The 24344-nt window shown below is 37.6% G+C and overlaps 2 protein-coding genes across 5 annotated transcripts in view; one reads left to right on the top strand and one right to left on the bottom strand.

Moving 5' to 3' along the window:
* On the top strand, positions 1 to 24044 carry LOC129807060 (NACHT and WD repeat domain-containing protein 2). Of its 2 annotated transcripts, XR_008752231.1 has the most exons (7): positions 1 to 289; positions 7712 to 7800; positions 13432 to 13622; positions 13695 to 14787; positions 14848 to 15485; positions 18448 to 21588; positions 21662 to 22228. XR_008752231.1 is itself a non-coding variant. In XM_055856064.1 (6 exons), the coding sequence occupies exons 1-6, from the start codon at positions 187 to 189 to the stop codon at positions 21446 to 21448; spliced, it is 5115 nt and encodes a 1704-aa protein (XP_055712039.1). In that variant the 5' UTR covers positions 1 to 186; the 3' UTR covers positions 21449 to 24044. The 2 variants fall into 2 exon arrangements, 1 of the variants encoding a protein (XP_055712039.1); XM_055856064.1 differs by having other exon boundaries at positions 18448 to 24044.
* Positions 23420 to 24344, bottom strand: part of LOC129807047 (protein mini spindles) — a 27922-nt gene continuing 26997 nt past the window's right edge. For all 3 annotated transcript variants that reach the window (XM_055856051.1, XM_055856042.1, XM_055856033.1), the window contains one exon: positions 23420 to 24298. In XM_055856051.1, the coding sequence (XP_055712026.1) occupies positions 24221 to 24298 (78 nt within the window). In that variant the 3' untranslated portion in view covers positions 23420 to 24220. The remainder of the gene's footprint in view (positions 24299 to 24344) is intronic.

Raw genomic sequence — 24344 nt, forward strand, 5'->3', positions numbered from 1 at the left:
GATATTAAATAGAGGCGGCAGCAACCAATTCACCTCAGTCAATGTTGAGAAATTCAGCGAAATTGTCCTAAAAAAAAACAAATATTTTCAAATTGAAATAAAAGTCGCCAAAGAAAGAAATATCCTTGAAAAAGAGTGATCTCTTAAGTGATCCTGTGATAAGAAGTTATCTAAACTCTTGCAAAAATGGATGACAGAACCATTGATCACATTTTTGCCGGTTCCTTGGAACATCTGCCGCCAGTTAGTTCAAAAATTGTGCGCATTTTCACAAGTTCGACCTTCACGGGTGAGTATTTCATGTTCTTGAGCCGCTGATAAATCGATACGTTCTTCTTTTCCGTTGTTAGAAGGATGGATTTGCAACTATTTCAAGGCTAAATGTATTTTCAAACCGTAAAATGGCAAGTCTCCTTCTATTTTCCTTTTGGAGTGGCTTAGAAAACTTTTATTGGATTTTTTTTGGAGGGAGTGACCTAATTTGTTTTTCAATTGAAATTCCTGAGGAAAAAAACACTTTGTCCTATTGATTTTACAAAAATGAATTTCCATATATTTCTTATAGAGTTCATAAATAGAAATTTTATTACTTTCTGATATTACTAGACAGACTTTTAATGGTATTTAAGGTATGCTTGATAGAAGAAATTTTACTGGGCTCTATATGGATAATACAATGTTGAGAGAAATAACTTACCATATCTATTGGATCATACAATTTTCAGAAGAATCTTTCGTATAAATTTCTAATTTTGTTTTTCGACGTCTTTAACACCCAGAATTGTAAAAGTATTTTGATAGCTTTTCAAGAGAAGATTTAAATTCAAAGTTTCCTTTTTCTTTTAATTCAGTAATAACAATTTAATTGTAAGAACAAACTTTCACTGTTAGAACGAAAAATCGAGAAAAAAATGTCTTTTTGTAACGACCGTTTCAACAATTTGTTTTTAAAGAAATGCGTTCTCTGCGTTCTTTATCATTTTTAGCCCACTTAGCCCTTCATTCACCCTAAGGGCCTTGACAGACCTGAGGATTAGCCGAGAGACGACTTAGCGTAATTATATTGGAAATAATGGTTAAACTACATTTTCCACTAAGTCATCTCTCGGCTTAAGTCGCAAGTGTGTCTAGAGCATAAGCCTTAACGTTACAAAGAACACATTTTTCCAAAAGAAATGCGTTCTGGATACTTTCTGGACCCTTTAATCCTTTGAGAATAAGTGGGGGATCCAAAATTTGTTATACTCTGACCAAAATAATTTTGGTCAGTAAAACATTTAAATTTTTACTGTACCTTTGTTTTTTGCATTTAGAAAAATATCAATAAAATAAGTATTTTCTTAATTAATTAATTAATTAATATTTAATTATTTTCTTAAAAGTATTGAAAGTATTAAAAAAATAAATAAACTATTAAGTAGTCGTGCAACTTTGATGTAAGACCACTATGCAGCCAATTGAGAATCTTACGAAGATTATCCGGAGCATCCTAATCTCGCGAACCCCATAGAGTCAAGCCTCTATCGAAACATTCGAATCGAATCGAATCGAAAAAATAAAAAAATATGCTTATTTTAAATTAAAAAAAAAGAAGATGATCTATATGCTTAAAAAAAGTAATTTAACTAAGGACCAGCAGTTCAAAATAAATTAATAAAATAATCAAAAAACTTGATTTAAATTAGTTCTTGAGACAAGTGTGAAGAGAGTACTGAAAGTCTCAGAAAAGTGCCAATTAAACTTACATTTGCTAATAGAGATTTCTACGCAATATAATTTATTTTAAAAAAAAATCAAATAGATAGAAAAACTAAAAATTACAAAAGTAATAAATCTTCTTTTAGATTCATTAGTTAACAAAACAATTCTTTATTGTAACATTTTTATTTTGCATAAAAATATTGTTTGTACTAACTCTTTCGTCTCTTTTGGGACGAGTGTACCCAAAGCAGCATATGAATGTTCTGTGAAAAACAATGTTTTTTAAGTATTCAGAACTGATAAAAATCCTATTTTTGTGGATGATCACAAACTATAAGGATGTCCAAATATGACATATTTTTTGTAGGACCTCAATTAATTCCTGAGCTTAGATATTTTTGATTAAAAATTGTGAAATTTGCTTGCAGCATATGCTGCGGTCCGGAAAGAGTTAACAGAACACTGGTAAAAATAAAAGGGTCAAATTGACCCTTTTCCAAAGGATGGATCATATTTGACTCTTTGAAAGGGTCACCAGGTACCCTTCGAAAGGGTCACGGTTTTGACATCTATTTAATTCCGGAATAAACGAATAAAAAAACAATGAAAAAGTGATCTTTGGTGTTCGCTCAGATGAGAGAAATATGATATCAGTAATAAGTTTACAATAAAACATGATTATTCGTGATAAATGTGCATACTAAATTTCAAGAGATACAAAAGTGAACCTTTCAAAGGGTCAAATACGATCCATCCTTTTGAAAAGGGTCAATTTGACCCTTTTATTTTTACCAGTGAATAATGGGATCTGGGGGACTAATTAGGTAGAAAAGAGAGAAGTATCACACTAACAAATTCAATGAGAAATATGATGAGGTAAAGTGCAAGTTTAGTTATTTTGAACAAAGCAGAGTGGTCCATCAGGAAGCTACGATTCAGGTAACAACAGTCACTCCAATTAAATCGTTGTATTTATTAGAAAGTTTACAATTTTATTCACAATAGCCACATAAATACTTAATTATGTCATTTCTCACAAGTTTGCAGAATCGATCTTAAGATTTCTACACAGTGGAACCAATTTTCGTCAAAGATTGCATTTTTGATACAATTTTGACGTTTCTACCTACAACACGGTTGCAGACGATTTACTTCCAAAAATTAATTTTTGATAAAAATTTCTCCTAATGTGTAGAAGCCTTTAAGGATCAAGAATTTTCATGAGAAATAAATACAATCTCTATTACATCCAGTTTCTCCAGTTAATATGATTCAATGAAATAAATAGATGTAAAGATAAGGAGAAATGCGATAGATACCCCGCTTCTTATAGACGAGGACACTCTCGAAAAATAATTTTTAACTTGATTAGATATTATCATACGGCTCTGGTTCTTGAATTATTCTCTTTTTTTTCTAAAAATACAAATGAGTCCCAAAAAATCACAATAAATTTTTTTTAACCATTGTTCTCATGAAAAAATACATAAATCTATAAAGAACCTTAATGCGTCTAATTAAAAAAAGAACTATTTTTATCAATTTTATTTCTAAGCTATGAATAAATTGACAATATTCACATCCTGTGCTACTGTCCAGCATTTGGCATACAGCGAAAGATATCCCTGGGTGATCCTGTTTGCCCTGCCTCTGTCATTAACCCTTTAAGGATGATTGTATCACCGGTCACCAATTAAATTTGATTCTTTCATAATCACACATATTTTTCCCTAGTCTTCTAAAGGTACTTTTCTTCTAAAAAGTCAGAAAGGAATGATTTTTTTTCTAAGTACCATTATTTAACCTTTTCGCCTTTAAGGGATTAAAACCATTAAAACGCCCCAACCTAGAATTTTATTGTTCTTCAATAAGGGGTTACGTGAGTCAAAGATTAAAAAACAGCACATTTTCTTTAAATACCGTTTTCATCGTATAAAAATATATTTAAGGTCTTAATCATAATATAAGTTACATCAGTTTTATTATAGTTTCTTAAATTTTCATTTAAAAATTTTAAAAATTCAGCCGCTGGGAGTTGATTTTTGGATTGAAAAAAAACAACCATTTCGGCAGATAAGATTTATGAGAATAGGTTCATCCAAAATCGAAAAACCAAATATTTTCTATTAGATGATGACTTAGACTATTCCCTAAAGGAAAGATTTTATGTTTCCTTGATTAATAGTAGTCATTTTACAAGACGATTACGTGGTGAAAATTGCGTTGAAAATTGTAATTTTACGAAAATCCTTCATTTAAGGACTATAGTTTAAGTTAACTGGTAACAGGAAATATTTAGTTTTTTTTTGTCTTGAGGTGAATTTACTCTAAAAGTAATCTTGTCCACTGAAAACTTAGTTTTTCCAAAAAAAAAACGTCTTCGAAAATCAAGCCCCAATGGCTGAGTTTTATTCGAAAATTTCAGAAAATATAGTTTAAGTATTCTACTTTTATATGCCTTTAGGGTAAACTGGGGCACCACCGACCAGGAGGTAGCACCGAACACTGCGATTTTTTAATTAGATATTAGATGAGACCTGTATAAATTCTTTAGATACTGCAGTGATCCTTGTCCATTGGAAGAATTGCTCGCCATAGTCCAAATAGTTTGAAAATAAAAAGTTTTCGGTCCTCCCCCTTGTTCGGTTTTGCCCAAGATTCCCTTAACTCTTTCGCGTCATTAGGGTCATATATGACCCGGGGAAAAAACAATTTTTTTTGACTATTTACATTAATTGAAATCTATCGGTTTGTGCACGACATCATAATAGAAGGATGTAAGATTCTTGGCTAATTTTTTCAAGACTCCAGATATTCAGGAAAAGAAAATATTTGAGAGCAAAAATCACTAATTTCGAACTTTGTGAAATGATTTTTCTTTTTCAAAATTTTTTATATTAATTTAGTTTTTTCAGCAAAAAGTTCTTTAGAAACACAAAATAGAATATCCAAAGATTGTATATTGCATATTTTGATATAATAAACTACTCTCAATTTTCCAGAAAAGCGTGTAGAATTTTCCGGGTTATATATGACCCTATTGTCCCCAAGGGTAACAGTGTTTTCGTCATAACCCTATAGCGAAATGTAGTTGGGACATTGTTTTTCTTTGTGAAATGCAGGTGGGACATCTTGCTCCTGGACATTTCATCTTATATCTGATGAATTATAACATATTTTGCAATATGTTAGAGTATTCTGCAAGCGTCTCATATTGTGCAATTGTATTGTGTGTGAATAACTACGTGGATAAGTTTATTTTTGCCAAATACCACTCAAAATATTGTGACAGAGACTGTTCAAGGGATTACCAGGAAGATTCCTTGAGCACCAGGAGTACAGTGTTCATCAAGACAATCCAGTTTGCCATGGTTTTGGCCAAATTAGTAACTTCAAGCAAAAAAACTTCTTAAAAAGCCCGTGATATAGATTTTGAAAATGGTATGTACACTTCCCTTGAGGACAATAGGGTCATATATGACCCGGGGTTTTTCCGAGTTTTCACGCAATGGAAAATTTTTTTCCTCTCTGAACTATTATATTTGATCATAAAGCATTAAGAAAAAGTCAATTTTACATGAATTCATCTGCTGAATAAAAGTGGGACGCGAAAGAGTTAAGCTTGAATAAATTTCTTATCATAGATAGGTAGATAGTAGATTTATAGTCAACAAAGCTTTTGGAGATTGCGCTACTTTCTGCGAGCACCGCCGTCTTAGCGTTAGTTACCAATCTACTCCAGAGTGAAAACGGTGGAAAACTCATTCTCATGTTGAGAAAAAAAAGAAAGTATTTTTTTTATTTTTTATTTTATTTTTTTTATCTTTTTGACCCACGTAATCCTCTAAGGACACCAAAATAGAGCAGTAGCAAATAAAAAGAATGAGTACAATCGCGGTGCTTGGGCCTGTTTTTGGGACTATCTCGACACCTGTAAAAGTTAAAAAAAAAAAAGAAGTAAATGGACTAATGAGTGAATGGATATAAAAATTGGTTTTCCCTGGAAATTAGTTACCAGTACAGTAAAATAGATTTGAAATTTGCTAGTTGAATTTTTGAGTATTCTACTAGAAAGATCATTTTTCAAACCGTTGTCGATACAGATTTCAATCGGAAAATTGATTTTTCTATTTTCTTCTACATTATCGGTTCATTTTTCAATCAAAAGTTCAATTTGACAGCGTTAATCATTTGAAATATGAACTTTTTGGTTTAAGGGCAGAATCATATTGATAATAAAATGCTCGCCGTAGCCTTACCGTATTTCGTTAAGTTACGCATTTTCATTGCAATTCTTACGCAAATTCTCGATTAGCGTGTTACCTCATCTCATACTCGGTTGCACTAGGTGAAAATATTATAAGAAAATTGAAGAAATAAAACGAAAATGCGATAAACGGTGAGCAAAAAAATCTGTAAAAGAAATTAATCGTACAGTTTTTTTTTGCTCACCTTTCTTTCGTTTTATTTCTTCAATTTTCTTATAATATTTTCACTTAAGTGTCACCGAGTATGAGATAAGGTAATACGGTAATCGAGTATTTGCGTAAGAATTGCAATGAAAATGCGCAAATTAACGAAATACGGTGAGCATGTTACTATAGGAATGTAGGCATGGTTCGCACAGAGTGAACCTTCAAACGATGCGATTTTTTTCTTTGTTTGCAAAGAGCTGACTTACCAATTCTCATCTCGTCTCATGAACTTAATAATTATCTATCTTATGGCTAAGAAATGACGAACTAGCTCTTTGCAAGCAAAGAGAAAATTCGCGTTGTTTGAAGGTTCACTCTGTGCGAACCATGCCAACATTCCCCTATCAATGTGATTCTGCCCTAAAATTTGAGGATTCAACTTTGAAATTTCATCTCGTTTTTGCTATGAACGGTAAGACAGCAATGTGCATCAATTTAGATAAGAAATATTGTCTAATTCCTATTAGTCTATTTAGTTTTGCTTACATTAGCCCTGATTATCTATTTTAGAACTAATATTTATTTCGGTCTCAAAATTGTAAAACTTTGATTAAAAAATTAAATCGTCAAGTTTAGTTATACAAAAGTTTAAAGCAAAATACTAAATTTAAAATAAGGAAGAAATGCATAACGCAAAATGTGGTTTCATTTCATGACACGCAGCATTAAAAGCTAATAGATTAGATAAAATCAATAGTCAGATTCGAAATAAAAAGCTTTTAATAGTCACAAAATAAACATAAAGTGCACTATACTTTTTGGGAATTGAAAATATTCATTTCAACTGCATATCAATGTCAAAACTGAAATTAATATTTTTCATGTTAAAAATTTCAACAAATCTCTTCCTATATTTGGCAAAAAAAAATTATTAAAAAAAAAAGCGATTCAACATTCCAGGAATCATCGCAAAATAATCTCACTCAGTCGAATTTAATTGATCAATTAAACTTTATGTATTTTTAACGGGGTAGTATAACGATTCAATATCCCATTATCAACTTTCAATTGGCCATTGATCTTCAGTAAAAGTAAACCTTACATCGTAAAACGGTCAAACTGTGAAATTACAGTATAATTAAATACTCAGTGAGATTTTAGTGGGGAAAATTTACCCGAAAACCATGCAGATAAAAAAGATTAAATTTCATAATACCAGTGCGTTTTAATTTGCGGAAAAAAAGGTGAGAAATTATCGCAGGTGCAATTTCAAAGTGAAAGCAATGTACGCCAATTAATTACTCATTATCAATTTATCAATTCAGAAAGAGGTATAAATGATCAAAGTCATTGGATAATTTGCAATCTAACATCTTTCACCTCGTCAAACACGCTCCAGGTGGATTTTAGTTCTTGCGGTCTTTTGTGTGCAAAATTCCCGCGAAATTTGTATAAAGACGCCCACAGTCGTGTACTTCTAAATTTTTGATTCTGCCACAATTGACCCACATTTTGGGGCCAAAAGGGCTACAAAGAACTTATAATGCAAATTGTTTGTAATTTCCAACTTGTATTTCCTTCCTTACCCCGTGCAGACACCACCATGGAGAGGAATACTTTAATGGCAAAATGCTATCCTCGCATTAAGGACTACTGCAGAGAGAAGCACGGATTGGAGTTTCAGGTAAGACAGCACCACATATCAAATATTTTCCCTTCACAATCATAAATCACCAATTTCCCGCTCTTGTTTACTCACCCACGGAGTTTTAGCTGTTTTCCTGATGTTTCCACTGCGCAATTATCAAATTTCTATGTGCCATTCTAACCACCCACTGAGCACCCCACACCCTCCTTCCAGAGGTGAAAGAGGAATTGGCTCATGGCACGAAACGCCCCTCTGGACATGTGTTAAAAGCCCCCCAAAGCGACACACTCAACGGTGAGAATTGCCAATGTGCCATCGTGTTCTTGTCGTTCCTCCCAGGGTAATGCGCGGTTTGCATGATTTACTCACTCTCGGCAGACGACAACTGACTCCCCCATGCTACGGATCACACTGACATTCCGTCAGAGTCTCCTGCATTCTCTGCGGCATTCCGCAAGAATACTATTACGTGGAAATTGCTTAATTCCTCCAATGCAGACTTTTTGAATGAACCCAATATATGTAACATATTCAGACATGGAAAAATGCAGAAATGGATTTGAATGACAAAAACAGGATGGAATGTCTGCATTTTTAACGGACATATGAAGAGGGAAAAAAAAAATAAAAATAATGATGAATTGCATGAAAGGTGAAAGGACCCATTTTTCTTTTTTAGAACTTCCAGGTGTAACATGAAGGCTTTTATTTACTGTGACAACTTTTATGTGCCTATGTCGATTCCATCTCTCAATGTCATAAAAGAATTATGAGAAATATTTAGGGGTTCTTGCCATTAAGAACTGTTTTCTTTATTTTTTGTTGGATTATTCTGAATACCTATAGGACTATGAATATTGAAAAGAATCATTTATAGATTTATTTCGCAAAATCATTTAAAGATTTATCTTATTATATCGGAAAATTGGCCTACTAAAAAAAACTTTACCACTATTTTTCTTTAGTTATCCGGGCTTCAGACCTAAGGTTTAGCCATTATGGCTTAAGGGGGGTATGCACAGTAAGCAGTTGATTTATTAATTCGTTAATAAATAAGAAAACCTATGCACAGTAACCAGCTTACTTACTTATTAAAATGGCCGTTGAAAGCTTAATTTCAAATTAATGTGTTCCTATCCCGTCTGACACAGGGTAAGGGGGACCCAGCCTTGAGCCATTAATTAACACCCAGCTTTAGGCACTATTTTAGCCCTCATCGGCAAGATCCGAGTGGTAGGCACAAATTAAGGACTGAATCTTGCCACGTATATAAATGGCGGTGGAATGAAACTGTCAATTTCACATCCTGATTTCACATTCAAATTTTATATAAATGCTAGAAGCTACAAAGATAGGGATATGTTTTATTTAACCAGGATGAACGATTTAACACTTTAGAAATGCAATAACTATTTTGAAAAATTTGTTTCCTAAAAAATACTCCCGAAAGGAAATAAAAACACGTATTTCAAGATTGGAAATTTGTTTATAGTTACCACGACACTTTTCTCTAGACGAAACGCACCCATGCACATTTATTATTATTAAAAAAAAACCACTAAAATCACTGAGAATCTGCGAGAATTTAAAAAACAAATAAAATTATTGGAAAATATTCCATCTTGTCACTGACAGCCGAGAAACACGGCCGGCAACATAATTTTCGTAGTTCTGCTGCTCACCACCATGAACGTAAAACAGTGTCCTTCACATATATTTAGTAAGGGGTATTTTGTATGGGAGCTTCTTAAAAGTAAGGTATGAAAGATAGGGGTTAATTGAGGCTATAATTCACGCTTACCTGGTCAGACGGGATGCACAGTACTTCACATTTTATTAATTAATAAAATTTTTGATTTATAAACATGCTCCTCGAGAGGAGCTTGTTAGAGTTATTATCGTCAAATTAAGTAGAAAAAACATTAGGAATTGATATATTTCCCGAAGTAAATTATGATTTATGTCAGAGGTGTGCACGAACTGTTTGAAACCGAATAAACGTCAAAATAGGTTTGTTCAAGTAGTGTTTTGACCATTGACGTACAGTAGACTCTTCGATATCCAGCACTTCGATATCCGGGTGACAGCTGCCAAACACTGGCGGTTGATATATTCAAAATTATTTTCACTAAACATGAAGTTTGTCCAGAGTGAATTAAAGTATTATTAACATTGTATCGAAGTTTTTAATACATAATTGTGATAAAAAATGAAACATAAGCACACCATGAAGAAAATTCTCTTTTTCTTTGTCAGACAGAAAATAAATTCACACTGCACAAAATAGAAAAACCGTTGATCATTCAAAAAACCTAAATGTCATTTTGTCCCCCAGTCAGCCGGATATCGAAGAGTCTACTGTATAAGTTTCTTTTGACTTTTTTTCTCGGTTTCAAACCGTTCTTGCACTCCTCTGATTTATGTTGTCCTATACAGTTTTACAAGTGATCACTTTAAAATCAAATACAACATTTTTCATGAGAAGCTTTAAAAATTTTCATTTTTTTTACAATCAAGTGAAAATAACCTGGGACTGTGACGAAAATTAAGGCAATGGCAATTAATTTTACATATTCCAAAGAGGTTTTAATTTTAACAGTCTTGTTTTTAAAGATATAGTGAACACATAGACTTCATTTGAGAAATAATGGTCAGATTTCTTCTTATTATATTATATTTACTGTAAATTTTTATAAATTTTAGCCTCTATTTTTTTCAATTTTTTTTTTGCAGCATTAAGCACTCATTTTTATCTACCAAAGATTTAACAATTCTTTCAATTAATTTATAAATATTTTCAAATTCTGCGTTCATTCTGATCTTGCTTTATAATATTTTCTAACTATTCATTACTTTTTTTATCAAATATTAGTGTAGACAATTCCAAAGGGGTCATGTGTTACAAAAAACGAATATACATTTTCTTCTACAAATTAGTAACAATTTTTATGTGAAATCCACAAAGAAAATAAATGTTGATACATTATTACTAAGATTTTTAACATCTCATAGTAAAAAGACGTAAAATAAACCTAAAAAATAATCTCTTGAATGCTTCAAAATGTACAAAATTCTTTAAATTGAAAAACATCTCAAGTTTTTCTCAGTGTTAGTCCTGCCCTCGGGCGGTGGATAGGGGAAACCAACTGATTTATTAACAGAGCTTTCGGGACGTCATTTTCCGTGTTTGTGCATAGGTTTTCTGATTAAGTAATAAAAGCCTAATAAATTAGCTGTTACTGTGAACACCAGCCCTTATCATGATATAAATTAGCTGCACTAGAAGATTGAGAAGCTAAATTACATTATTTAAACATAGGAGAAAAATCCTAATTTCAAAGCTGCCCCACATTCAAAGGTGCCCCATTTTCCTAATGATTTATAAAATATTTAACCCTTTAAGAACGATTGGAACACCAGCAACACCAGTGTCCCATAAATAAAATAATTCTTCCTGACTACCTAAAGTTACTTTTTTTGCTTATGTCTGCACATAATTGTAAAGTAGAAGGTTGAAGTAAACTAGAATATTTTTTGCAAGTCTCAAGCTATTTGTTATGTAGTAAATATTCAAGCTCAAAAATGGCGAATTTTTAAATCCTCAAATTCATAATTGATTTTATTTATTTTTATACTTCCAATTTTTTTTAAGCAAAATCCTTTTGGCAATAAAAACTACAATACTCATACGTAATATTTTTCATAAAAGCGAAAAATATTAGATGAGATCATATATTCTGTCACTAGAAGAGGTTGAAAGTTTGGAGTGGTATATCTCAGCTCCTGATGAACATAATTGGATGAGTGAACTATTGTTGAAAAGCTTGGTTCATTAGCTTTTAGAATCTGGTATACTTAATCTGCTATGGATAAACCATGGTCATCCAGAACAATTTATGTCGAGGAAGACACATTTTGCAACGTCTTTTTTGGCCATCTACTTCTGGGACCAGGAGTGACCCACTTTTCTCGCACAAGGACTATTTGTTAGAGGAACTCAAAAGGTACAATTTGTGGAAGAAACTTTTTTTTTGGACATCTTACTTTTTTTTATTCATCGACTTTTGCAAGAATTTTGAAGTGTTAAACGCAAGGAAAAAATTACAGAAATCCTAAAAGAGTGGTTTCTGGAGGGGAAAGATAGACGTGGGGATGAAATTGATGTGATATTTGGATTCCTTGGATCAACTTATGGGGGAGTACTTAGAACATTCCAAGTCGATATCTTCATTAGTTTGTCCAGAAAATGAGATAGAAGGATTTCTGTCATTTTTTTCTGTGCGTGTAAAATGTTAAAATTCTTGCAAAAGTGGATGAATAAAAAAAAGTAAGATGTCCAAAAAAAAAGTTTCTACCACAAATTGTACCATTTGAGTTCCTCTAACAAATAGTCCTTGTGCGAGAAAAGTGGGTCACTCCTGGTCCCAGAAGTAGATGGCCAAAAAAGACGTTGCAAAATGTGTCTTCCTCGACATAAATTGTTCTGGATGACCATGGTTTATCCATAGCAGATTAAGTATACCAGATTCTAAAAGCTAATGAACCAAGCTTTCCAACAATAGTTCACTCATCCAATTATGTTCATCAGGAGCTGAGATATACCACTCCAAACTTTCAACCTCTTCTAGTGACAGAATATATGATCTCATCCAATATTATTCATTGGTATTGTCAGAAAAACCGACACTCAGCTGTTTCTTGTCCGGTCCCTCATCATGCCGCACTTCACTTATGGCTGTGAGTTATTTTTTCAGTCTGATATGCTGAGTCTATTCGCAAGCTTAAAGGCTCCTAAAATGACTGTCTATGGTTCATTTACAATCTGAAGTGGGGTGACCATGTCTCCCCTGTATCTCGGTCTATTGTGAGGTGTGACCTGCCTCAGTATCTTGAATTTAAAGCTATGCTCTTTATCTTACGCCTTTGTCTGACCTCGACTCCGTCCTACTGTCCTACCTCTTCTGTATGCTAAGTTGGGGGCATCTGTCAGGTGTCGGTGTTTCATGGTGCTGAGATCGCGGGGTGCCAGTTTCCAGCAAACTCTCTTTGTGCACGGGATCTACATTTTTAACTCGATTCCACCTGCTTCCAGAACGTCTGAACTCTCTCTGCGGTCTTATTACTTGGGTCGGGAAGTCTAATTTTTTTTCTTGTTTTGATTTAACTTTTCTGTTTTTTTTTTGTTTTTCATTTTCTTTTGTTTGCAACTATACGTGAGGGACTTAGAAGTCTATTGTATGGTTTTCTTTATTAAATGAATAAATAAACATAACAATTTTAAAAAAAAATACTTAAATTTTTGGGCTATTTTTGTCCCTATCGTCCCCTATAAAAGCACAAAATACACCGAATCAGACTCTGTTGGACTTTCCAAGGTTAGATGCAAGACTTATCATTATGTTTCCCAGTTTAATTTTTATTGTTGATTTTCAGTCCGAAAAAATGCCTCGTCGCTAAAGCGTTAAAAAAGCTGTTCAGGGGGGCCTCTCGAGATAGGGGCCCCATCAGAATTGCCTCTTTTCTACCACCTATATCCGCCACTGAATGAAAGAGGAACTTTGGGATGCTACGCCCCACGCCCTCTTGAACTTTTTATCTCCTGTCTCACAATATTGTAACCATTTAATTAAATTATACTTACAATTCCAATCGGTTCCCATCTTGCAGGTCGTGGACATGAGATGGGGCGTTCGTGATGAAGCTACAGATGATCACATGACAACAGAACTCTGTATGAGAGAAATCCAGAATTGCCAGAGATTGTCCATGGGTCCCAATTTTGTGGTGTTCTTGGGACAAAAATATGGATACCGTCCAATTCCCACATTAATCCTTTCGTCTGAACTTCTTCTGATTCGGTAAATATTATTTTTTAAACTACAAGACACCAAGTGTATTAGTGAACTGTAAAATAAAATTTAATCTTTCAGGGAGGAATTGGCATCCATGGGAATTGATGTCATTCTCTTGGATACATGGTACAAAAAAGACAGCAATGCTGTTCCTCCAATCTCTGTCCTCCAGCCAATTTCATCGATTCTCATCAATTTCAACAATAAGAGAGTGCCCAAGTTGCAGGCTGAGGATCAAGCCATTTGGTGGGATACTCTGACAAAGATGCAGAAACTCTTCCGTAAGGCTACAGCATCTCTCCATGCGGCTGGGAAATTGGACAAGGATCAGATGCATAACTACTTCATGTCGGTCACTGAGCGAGAGGTTATCAATGGGATTCTCAATGTGAAGAACACAAAGAATCACTGTTTGGCCTATGTGCGCTACATCAATAATATAAATCTGCAAAATTTGAAGAAGGCAGGACTTTTTGTGGACATCATCAATCGCAGTCTCGACACTGAGGCTTGCAAGTTGCTGGCAAATTTGCGAGATGAGAGACTACCTAATAAAATTGAGACTACCAACATTCAGAAGTACACGGTGGAATGGATTGGACGAGAAGGTCTGGATCCGGAAACCCATGAGGAATATTTAAATCACTTCATCTCCCACTTCTACAAGAACATTATCAAATTGGTGGATCGGGCCATGCGCAAGGAGGACTCAAGTGCTCAAGGGCAGATCGTGACGGAAATCCTGCAGCACCTGCATGCGTGCAATAACGCCGACAAGGTGTTCTATGGGCGTGAGGATGAGTTGGCCCACATCAAGGCGTACATGCTGGGTGATTCGGAAAAGCCCTTGGTGCTGTATGGAGAGGGTGGCTGTGGAAAGACCTCGTTGCTGGCCAAGAGCGCTTCGCTCTTTATGAAAGAGTGGTTCAAGGATGCCAAGCCAATTAGTATTATTCGCTTTTTAGGCACAACACCAGACTCTAGTGCTCTCACGCCCACACTCATCTCCATTTGCCAGCAGATATCCTACAACTACATGCTTCCCTTTGAGAGTATCCCTGATGATTTGGTGCCACTCACGGCACATTTCAAGCAACTTTTGACCTATGCCAGTCCTTCTCAACCCCTAACGCTCTTCTTGGACTCCGTTGATCAGCTCACAGGTGCTCAGGTAAATATCCATATCTCTGTTTTCATGAAGTTGGTTCTACTAAGAGTACTCTACTTCTAGGATGCAAATAAAGTCTCCTGGCTTCCCACACGAATTCCTCCCAATTGCAAGATTATCGTATCATGCGCCAATGAGGAGTCCAATCCAACAGTATCTCGGGAGTACCATTTGCTACGACGAATGATCGATGTGGAGGACAATTTTGTGGAAGTTCGTGCTCTCGGTGAGGAATTGGCTATGAATGTCATCCGGATGTGGATGAAAACAGCCTGCCGAGATCTCAATAATTACCAGTGGCGTCTTGTGGCAAATGCCATTGCCAAGTGTTCCCTCCCCATCTTCGTTAAGCTAGTCTTTGCAGAGATCTGTCGCTGGCGCAGCTACACTCGCCCCCAAGACACACATTTAGCGTCCACAGTCATGGACAGCATCATGATGCTCTTTGAGCGAATCGAAAAGCAACATGGACGTATTCTTGTCTTCCATGCTCTGGCCTATATTACAGCCTCTAAATCTGGGTTGTCTGAGAGTGAAGTAGAAGATCTCATTTCCCTGGATGATCGTGTGCTGGATGATGTCTTCCAGTATCATTTGCCACCTGTGAGGAGGATTCCTCCACTCCTCTGGACAAGAATCCGCAATGATTTACCCAACTATCTCAGCGAGAGAGAAGCTGATGGGGTCAGTGTAATGAACTGGTGAGAATCAATCTCAATCACCTCTAATTAAGTCATTTCCACAAATTTATGACCCATTATTATATTTTTCTATTTATATTTTGTTTCTTCTTCTGCTGATCCTTTGAATTTTCCCTCTTTGCCCATTGCGCCCTGGGAGGGTTTTAGCTTCTGCTGCATTTCGCAAGAAAATGTAATCTATGCTATCTCTCGTGTCAGATCAAGTGCCATGGGATGTGATGGAGTCTCCCTTGATTTCATTAAAATTCTACTCCCGATTATTATTCCAGTGCTCACTGATCTCTTCAATCACATTATTGTCACCTCAACCTATCCTGATTCTTGGAAACGGGCTTTAGTAGTGCCGATTCCCAAAATATCTAATCCCAAAGTACCTTCTGATTTTAGGTCTATTAGCCTTCTTCGTGTTCTCTCGAAAGCATTTGAATTCCTTCTTCATGAACAAGTTTCCCAACATTTGAATGATAATAGATTACTTTATGACTTTCAGTCGGGTTTTCGTAAGGGCCACAGTACTACTTCTGCCCTTCTCAGAGTAAATCATGATATCTCGTCAGCCATTGATCGAGGCCGCTTTGTCGTTCTTGTTCTTCTGGATTTCACTAAGGCCTTCGACAGTCTCCCTCATGATCTTCTTTGCTATAAATTATGCACTCTGTTTCAGTTCTCTTCTTCAGCAGTTGCCCTCATTCGATCTTACTTTTCTGACAGATCACAAATTGTTAAGTTTGGTGATGATATCTCCCCACCTTCTATGTCAAGGTTCTATTCTTGGTCCTCTGCTGTTCTCCCTTTTCATTAATGATCTCCACTCTGTCTTGCAAAATTGTTCGTTTCATCTTTATGCAGATGACCTACAAATTTATATTGAGGGTGATCCCTCCAATCCTCTACTTGCTTATGATCTCATGAATTCCAACCTCTCTCATATCGAGCAATGGTCTTCTTCAAATGGGCTGGTTCTGAATCGTAAAAAGTCCCAGGCCATAATCATCTCCAAAAAAAAAAACAGTCTCTCCTGCTTTCTATCCTTTATACCTTCATGGTGAGATTATTCCCTTCGTTGATCAGGTTAAAAACCTTGGTATCTTTTTCAATTCTACTCTCTCATGGTCTGATCATGCTACATCCATTTGCCGTAAGGTTAATTATTCTCTCTATACCCTGCGACGCTTCCGGGAAATCACACCCTATGATACTCGTCTGATTCTCGCGTGAGCGCTTCTTCTTCCTTTCTTTAATTTATGGTGCAGAGCTCTTCTTTGCGGCGGATAGTGACACAATCCATCGCTTAACCGTTTCTTTTAATGATTGTGTTAGGTACATTTGCGGATTAAGTCGCCGAGATCATATCACTCCCTACAGAAATCAATTTATTGGCTGTGATTTGCCGTCACTGCTAAGAGAGAAGAATTTAAGGATCCAGTCAACAGTGAGGGGTCCAAAATTCTTTATTTGTTCAGCGTACAGGCCGTCAATGCCTGCCGCCTTCCTGTTTTTCATCGTATTAATAGCCGAAGTGAGCTCGTCCACATAATAAGATGCAAACAGGCGATCGATCTCTGAAGCAACATTCCAAATTATTTTTGGATTAACGGCAGTTTTACCAATTTTGCAATTGATGAGCGATTTTGTTCGCAGACACTTGTGGCAAAGTCTTGTCGATGGTGGGGTCATTGACGTGGTGTTGTATCAATCTCCAGGCCTGCTGGCTACTGTTAGTGAGATTGAGACCCTTAACAGTCGACACCCAGCGCTCTCGACGGCTCCTCGCAACAGCATCGGCTAGTGCACTACCACGCTGTATCGAAGAATCACTAAAAGGATCCTCTTTAAAAGCCTAGTAGTACTACGACATCAATTCAGATGTCTCAGAAGGCAAACCAGGGATGTAGCTAATGCGACAGCCCCTAGGAATGCACAACCTCGACATCTTTTTAACTGCTTCCACAAATCGCCCATAATTCTCCGGTGTGGCCATGTGACCCGACGCCACCATATAGCTCGTTCCTCTTGCTAGATCCAAAAGACATCATCCCTATCATCCGTTACCCAGTCTGGGCATGAAATGATGGGTAGAGAGGTCTTTGGTTCAAGGGCTGCTACCAAAAGGCCGTATGATAGCCCACTGTACAATGACTGAATTGCTCCCATCAATTCTTCATCCAGTCCGTATTTGTACAGTACATACCGAAGTTGTTCTCTCAGTACTCGCTTATATGCTTTTTCCAAATCTATCTAGTGGAATAGGATACTTCCAAGCTTTTTTAACAATCATCCTCAGGATGAAAAGCTGATCCGTGGTGCTTCTATCAGGTCTAAAACCGCATTATTATTAATCGTGTCGGAATACTTGTTACAATGTAATCATGTTATATTGCTGCTGTTGTATCCCGTGTTGGAAGAATCGTGTAGACCGCCCAGGAGCCTTCCCCGTAATGTGGATGCTTCTTCCATTCTCCCGGAGTTTTTTGGACAGAGGCGGTGCATTTTTATTACCTTATATCACAGTGAAAATGCCTTTTTCTAAACATTCAGATCTTTGCACCGGGCGGGACTCGAACTCACAACTGTGAGAGTCGAGCCAGAGATCTCATCCGCCCAAGAACCAACGGTCTTGCCTATTGCGCCACTGAGAGCCCCTAAAACCGCATTGTTCTTCACTCAATCTGAGCTCGACTATGTCCCGGCATCTTCTCTCAAAGACTTTGGACACTTTGGCTTACAATTTGCCGCGAAAGCTCTGAAGGGGTATTTTCCTATAATTGGAGCATTCTTTCTTATTTGTCTTCGTGAATATGGATACGATGACCTCTATCTGCCCAGTTTTTGGCTCTCCCCACTTTTTCAAGCCCGAATCTTTCCATTAAATATATAGATAGATCACTCATAGATAGATAGCTCTAGTTATCCGAAAAACCCAATTATCACGAAAAAATGCAATTGTAATTCAATTTTCCAGGTACCATCGTCAATTCCGGGACACAGCTCGTGAGAGGTACTTCAAGAACATGAATATGGCAATGTACTTTCACTCTTCAATTGCTGACTACTATTTGGGTATCTGGGGCGGTGGAAATCCCAAGCCCTTTAAATTCACCGAAATTCAGCGGCATCGATTTGGTCTTACGGAGAAGGAAGGTTCTGCCGACCGGAAGGTCCCAGTCCAGCCGCTTGTCTTCTACAACAAAGACGGAAAAGTATCACGATACAATCTTCGTAAATTTGGTGAATTGCCCTTCCATCTGGTGCGATCACGACGCTTTACGGACCTCTATGAAAATGTCCTTTTCAATTATGACTGGCTTCATGCTAAGTTATCTTCGTGTCCTCTTCAAGCAGTTTTGGCTGATTTTGAGGATGCTTCAACAAATATCGATGACAAGGATGCCCGGCGTGAATTAATGCTGGTGGCTGATGCTCTTCGACTCGGTGGAGCTATTCTTGCTGTGTATCCCAATATGCTGGCTCCTCAGCTTACAGGGCGACTTCTACCAGAAATTGGTGGGAATCCCAACATCAAGATGCTGTTGCAGGCATGTGACAAAAGTGGTCCTAAGGATTGTTCATTAATTCCCCTCAATCACTGTTTGCACACCCCTGGAGGTCCATTGAAGTATTCCCTGGAAGGGCATCAATTTGCAGTATTTGCCTTTGTCCTTACCAGCGATTATCGCTACATGGTCTCCATATCTACACGCTTCATCACCTGGGATCTCTCCACATCTGATCTCACCAGGGATGTCAATCCTGGAATTGAGGGCATTATGCAGCAATTGGTTCTGTCTCCGGACAACAAATGGGCAGGTGCCTATACTAACAATAATCAAACAGTCCTCCTCAATATGCTATCCAGTGAATTTGTTATCATCGATAATCCCTTTGAGGCTACGGAACAAGTCACTGGAGTCTTTTTGTTGAATCAGAATCTCTTCATCCACACGAAGCTCAAATGGGCCCGCTTTGACATGCGTGGTAATTTGCAGGAGAAGTTTGATGCTCCGAATGTCACGGAGGAATGGGAAATTCTTCTGATGGAGTTCTACTCAACGACTGAGTATCACGTGGTGTACTGGACAGGGCAGATTAGCAATGAGAAGCTGCGATTTGACACTTTTCGTGAGGGTCAAACAATTCCCGCCATAAACTTCCACAGTGCAATGGCCATGAATCGTCCACGCACCGTTCTGTTTTGTTGCAGTCACGACAATGACTATCAGGTTACGGAATATCATCTGGACACTGACCAGTGGCGAGAAGTGAAAGCTCTACCACGCTATGAGAACGATGAGAAGGAAATGCTGCTGCAGTTGAAACTTGATCAGCACGATCGTATGCTTTTGGGTACTGCAGGAAAAGGGTTTGTCATTTGGGATCTCGATCAGGACAATCCCATCTCTACAGATGTTCTCTACCTGGCTCTTCCACATGGAGTACGCAACATCACCACAAGAATGATGCAGTCAAATTCCGTGATGGTCAGCAGTCAGCTAAACTACGCTGTTGCTGGAGTTCGGAAGAATTTGTATGTGTGGTGCCTGCAATCTAAGCAGCTCATGAAGATCCTCGATGCTCATTTTGGACGCATTATTCAACTGGAAGCCCTCACCATCGGTAACTGGAACAGCGTGATCACGTCCAGCATCGATCGTAGCGTCAAAGTATGGAACATCAACAATATCTTTGAGCAAGTTCACGTGATTGATCGCCATGAACTCCAGATTGACAGCATCAGTCTATCCCAGGAAACCGACTTTGCCGTAACAGTTACTCGTGGCTGTGTAGGAGTATGGGAAATTCGTCAAGGAAGGCTTTTGTCGAAACTGGCTGACTCTCCATTGGGAGCGATTGTGACTCATGCAGAAATCACTCCCGATGGTCGATATATCCTGTCCTCGGAGACTGGGAAGATCCTAATTTGGAATCGCGTCTCCGAACAGGTTCTCTTCCGTGACGATCAGCCAGGTATTCAACAAATCACCTTCCTGGAGGGTGGTGAAAAATTCCTCACAGTTTCCTGCCCAAACATCAACAGCACTGAGGATCAGAATAAACTCACAGCCATTGCTACAGTAAGAACCATTCCTGATGGGCAGATTCAGTTCACATTTGACTTTCCCGTGCGCATGGTGCCCGGAATACCCTTCAGATGTGCCGTGATTACAGCAGATGGTGCTCATATTGTGGTCAGCACAACTGACAAGGGTAATAAGGATTGCATTGGAGTGTACAGTGCCACAAATGGCTCTCATATTCAGAAGATCACTCTCAAAGGGTGCAACATCAAGGAGATTATTTCTCTCGTGCCCTTACCACACAAACCCAACCAAGTGGCTGTGATCTCCACAGAGAAAGGCAGTGTGATCGACATCAAGTCGAAGCGTCATGTACGATCAGTACCAAAGTGGCAGGGCAGCTGCACCAAGGATGGAAAGTTTGGGCTGTATGCTCCATCTCGTGGTGGACTGGAACTTTTGGAGCTGCGCAAAGGAACAACAGTTAAAACCTTCATCCCCAAGGTGGCTGAAGGTGTCTTCACAGTCATCTGTATGTTCACAGACACCGATGAATACGTCCTGTACTATCACAGCGGGAAGAAGACTCTGCGTGTCTTTCGAGCATCAGATACCGAGATGATCGCTAATTATCGTCTTCAGGCTGAATTAACAGCCATCCGAAGTACAAAGGATGGCCGTGGAGTTGTCCTGGGTACAGTTGACGGATGTTTGTCTGTCCTCGCGATCGCAGATCCTACTCTTCCGGAGATGCTTGAGTATCTCCAGAATCTTCCATCTCGCGATGAGCAGTGGAAGAAGAAACTTGCTCGTATCAAGGCGCGTACGAGATTCAAAGCAGCCATCCGAATTGCCCGAATCTCCACGCGATTCGCCAAACATACAACTGGTGATCGCGAGAGTATTCTCGGGGATATTGATACTATATCTGAATTCAATGATGATTAAGCCCATTCCCTCAAATTAAATCTGCTCCAGGCATCAAAATGCATTTGGATGGCATCTGTAGTAAATAGATGTGATAGAAGAACTCTCGTTTCATCGGCGCTCTATGAATCAAAAAGACAATAATGGCACAGTTGCACAGTGTAAGAAAAAGAACACTCTTTTTGTGTGGTGGAAAATGACCGATATTACCGGAATCCTTGTTGTCTCCTCTAGGATTAGCTGACCGGCATCGATCATTCTCTACGATTGACTGACCAGGGATCGATCCAGTTTCTAGGATTGTCTAACCGACATCGATCAGTCTCCAGAATCAGCTGACCAGTGGCCGATCAGTCTTAATGATCAACTACTTCAACGTCGATTAGTCTTCATAATCGGCTGACTAAAGGCCAATCAGTCCCCATAGTCGGCTCACTAGGTCGCAATCAGACCCCATAATCGGCTGACCAGCGGCCGATCAGTTTCCAGAACCGTCTAACCGACGTCGATTAGTCTCGATAATCGGCTGACCAGCGGCTGATTAGTCGCCATAATCATCCAACCAGTGGCCGATCAGTTTCCAAGATCGTCTAACCGACATAGACCAGTTTCTAAGATCAGCTAAGCCATCAGTCTCCATGATCAACTAGCCGACGTCGACCAATCCCTATAATTGACTGACCAGGAGCCAATCAGTCTTCATGATCAACTGTGCAAATTTGACTGACCAGAAACCGATCAGTTTCCAGGATTGTCTAATCGACGTAGATTAGTCTACATAATCGGCTAATCAGGGACCGATCAGTCCATATAATCGGCTGACCAAAGACCGATCAATCTCCAGGATCGTCTAATCGACATCGATTAATCTTTAGAATCAGCTGACCAGGGGCTGATTAGTCTCCATGATCAACTAACCGACGTCGATTGGTCTTCATAATCGGCTGACCAGGGGCCGATCAGTCTTCATGATCAACTGACCAAGCTTTACTGGCCAGGGAGCGATTAGTCTCCAGGATGGTGTAATCGGCGTCGACTAGTCTCTAGAACCCATCTAGAACCAGTCTCCATAATCGACTGACCAGACGCCGATCAGTCACCATAGTCAGTTGACCTGAGCCCGATCTGTCTCCCTGTTAACTGACCAGGGACCGATCAGCCTCGAGGATCGTCTAATCGACATCGATATCTCTAGCATAAGCTGGCCAGACCAAGGGCGGATTAAGTCTACATGATCAACTAACCGACGCCGATTGGTCTCCATATTCAACTGACCAGGGCCCGGTCTTCATGATCAACTGACCAAGTTTGACTAACCAGGGCCCGATCAGTCTTCATGATCAACTGACCAATGCCCGATCAATCTTCAAGACAAATAACCGACGCGGCGTCGACCAGTCTTCATAATCGACTGAAAAGAGCCCGATTAGCCACTTTAGCTGACCAACGGCCGATCAGTTTCCATGATCGACTTATTGGCGTCGATCATTCTCCAAGATCGGCTAAGCTGCACCGATCATTCTCTAAGATCGGCTAAGCTGCACCGATCAATCTCCAGAATAGGCTGATTGGTGTCGATCAATCTCGAGGATCTGACCGGCACCAAACAATCTTCATGATTGGCCGACTGGCAGCCAAACTGTATCCCATGAGAAAAAGACGCTTGGAAGACTTTTATGAAACAAAGTGATTTCTCATTTTCCAAGCAATTTTCCGGATTTTCTTTTCAAAATCCTTAAATATTCCTTAAATCACGGAAAGGGATACATATGACGCCATGTCTCTTTCACAGGTATATTAACCTTGAAAAAATGGTTAGTGTGGGTTAATGAAGGTCATAGGGTTGAAAAGGCAGATACGCTGTAAGATTAGACGTACTAATCTCTTGGAGAGACTTATGTCTTTTGATTCTTAAAGCGCTGTAGAAATTTAATAAAGCTCAAATAATTAAACAAAAATCAATAAAAAAACATATTTTAAGAAAAGAAAGAGTCACTTCTACTAATAAAATTTTATTATTACATCTTCCTGATATTAATCTTCTTAATTCATCATTATTGTTAGTTTCAAAAAAATTACTATCTGGTTCTAAATCATTATTCTTTTTTTCCACTACTCATGTTTTTCAATAGAATATAATTATACTTAAATCTGATATTAAAGTCAGTTTAGTATATTTTTATTGTTTTTTTTCTTTCTTTGCAATATATAGATCAAAAATTGGGAAGGACAGGGTTTCTTTTGTAACAATAAATTGATATTATACTAAAAAGAAATATGATAAAAATGAAATGGAATTAACATTAAGTTTAGGAATTCTGAGGGTATGCAAAATTGCTTAATTTAGGATTTGTTCTTCCTTTCTTTAAAAGTGTGTGTGTGTTGTTTATAAATATTCTCATCAACATTTACTACACCAAGCTTCCATTTTCTCACAATATCTCAACACAAATTGGACAAAAATATGTAGACCATTCAACAATACAACTAATGTTTTCAATAAATTATATTAAAGTGTAACAAGAAAAGAAAAAAAAGGGTTAAGGCAGGTGAAGATGGTGATAAACAGACAGAATAAATGCAATTTAGAGATTTTAGTTTTTAGAAAATAATAATATTAATAGAAAAAATGTGAATCTGGCACAAATGTGCCTTATATTCGATTTTGGATTCTCTGAAAATTCACATTAAATAATTGAACAATAAAAAAAAGATCTTACAATTAGGAAATAGAGAGAAATTTCAGTGTTTTTCTTTAGCTAATTTTCACTTCTCTGTCAACAAAAAAAATATTCACTTGGGCTGACGAATTTGGGCCAATTTCTGCTGAATCAACTCGAGACGATTGGCTGAAATTGGTTCTGGATTTACCTGTACAAATCATCAAAATCAATTACCCAAAAAATGTTTGACAGCA

The sequence above is a fragment of the Phlebotomus papatasi genome, chromosome 1 (genome assembly GCF_024763615.1).
Source record: "Phlebotomus papatasi isolate M1 chromosome 1, Ppap_2.1, whole genome shotgun sequence".
In the NCBI taxonomy this organism is placed as follows: Eukaryota; Metazoa; Arthropoda; class Insecta; order Diptera; family Psychodidae; genus Phlebotomus; species Phlebotomus papatasi.

What these genes read in the sequence shown, in the direction of transcription:
- LOC129807060 (XM_055856064.1), top strand. Translation starts at nt 187, where the DNA reads ATGGATGACAGAACCATTGATCACATTTTTGCCGGTTCCTTGGAACAT. An exon ending in AGCACGGATTGGAGTTTCAG is followed by an intron (nt 7,801 to 13,431) that starts GTAAGACAGCAC and finishes CCCATCTTGCAG; the next exon opens with GTCGTGGACATGAGATGGGG. An exon ending in ATCAGCTCACAGGTGCTCAG is followed by an intron (nt 14,788 to 14,847) that starts GTAAATATCCAT and finishes CTCTACTTCTAG; the next exon opens with GATGCAAATAAAGTCTCCTG.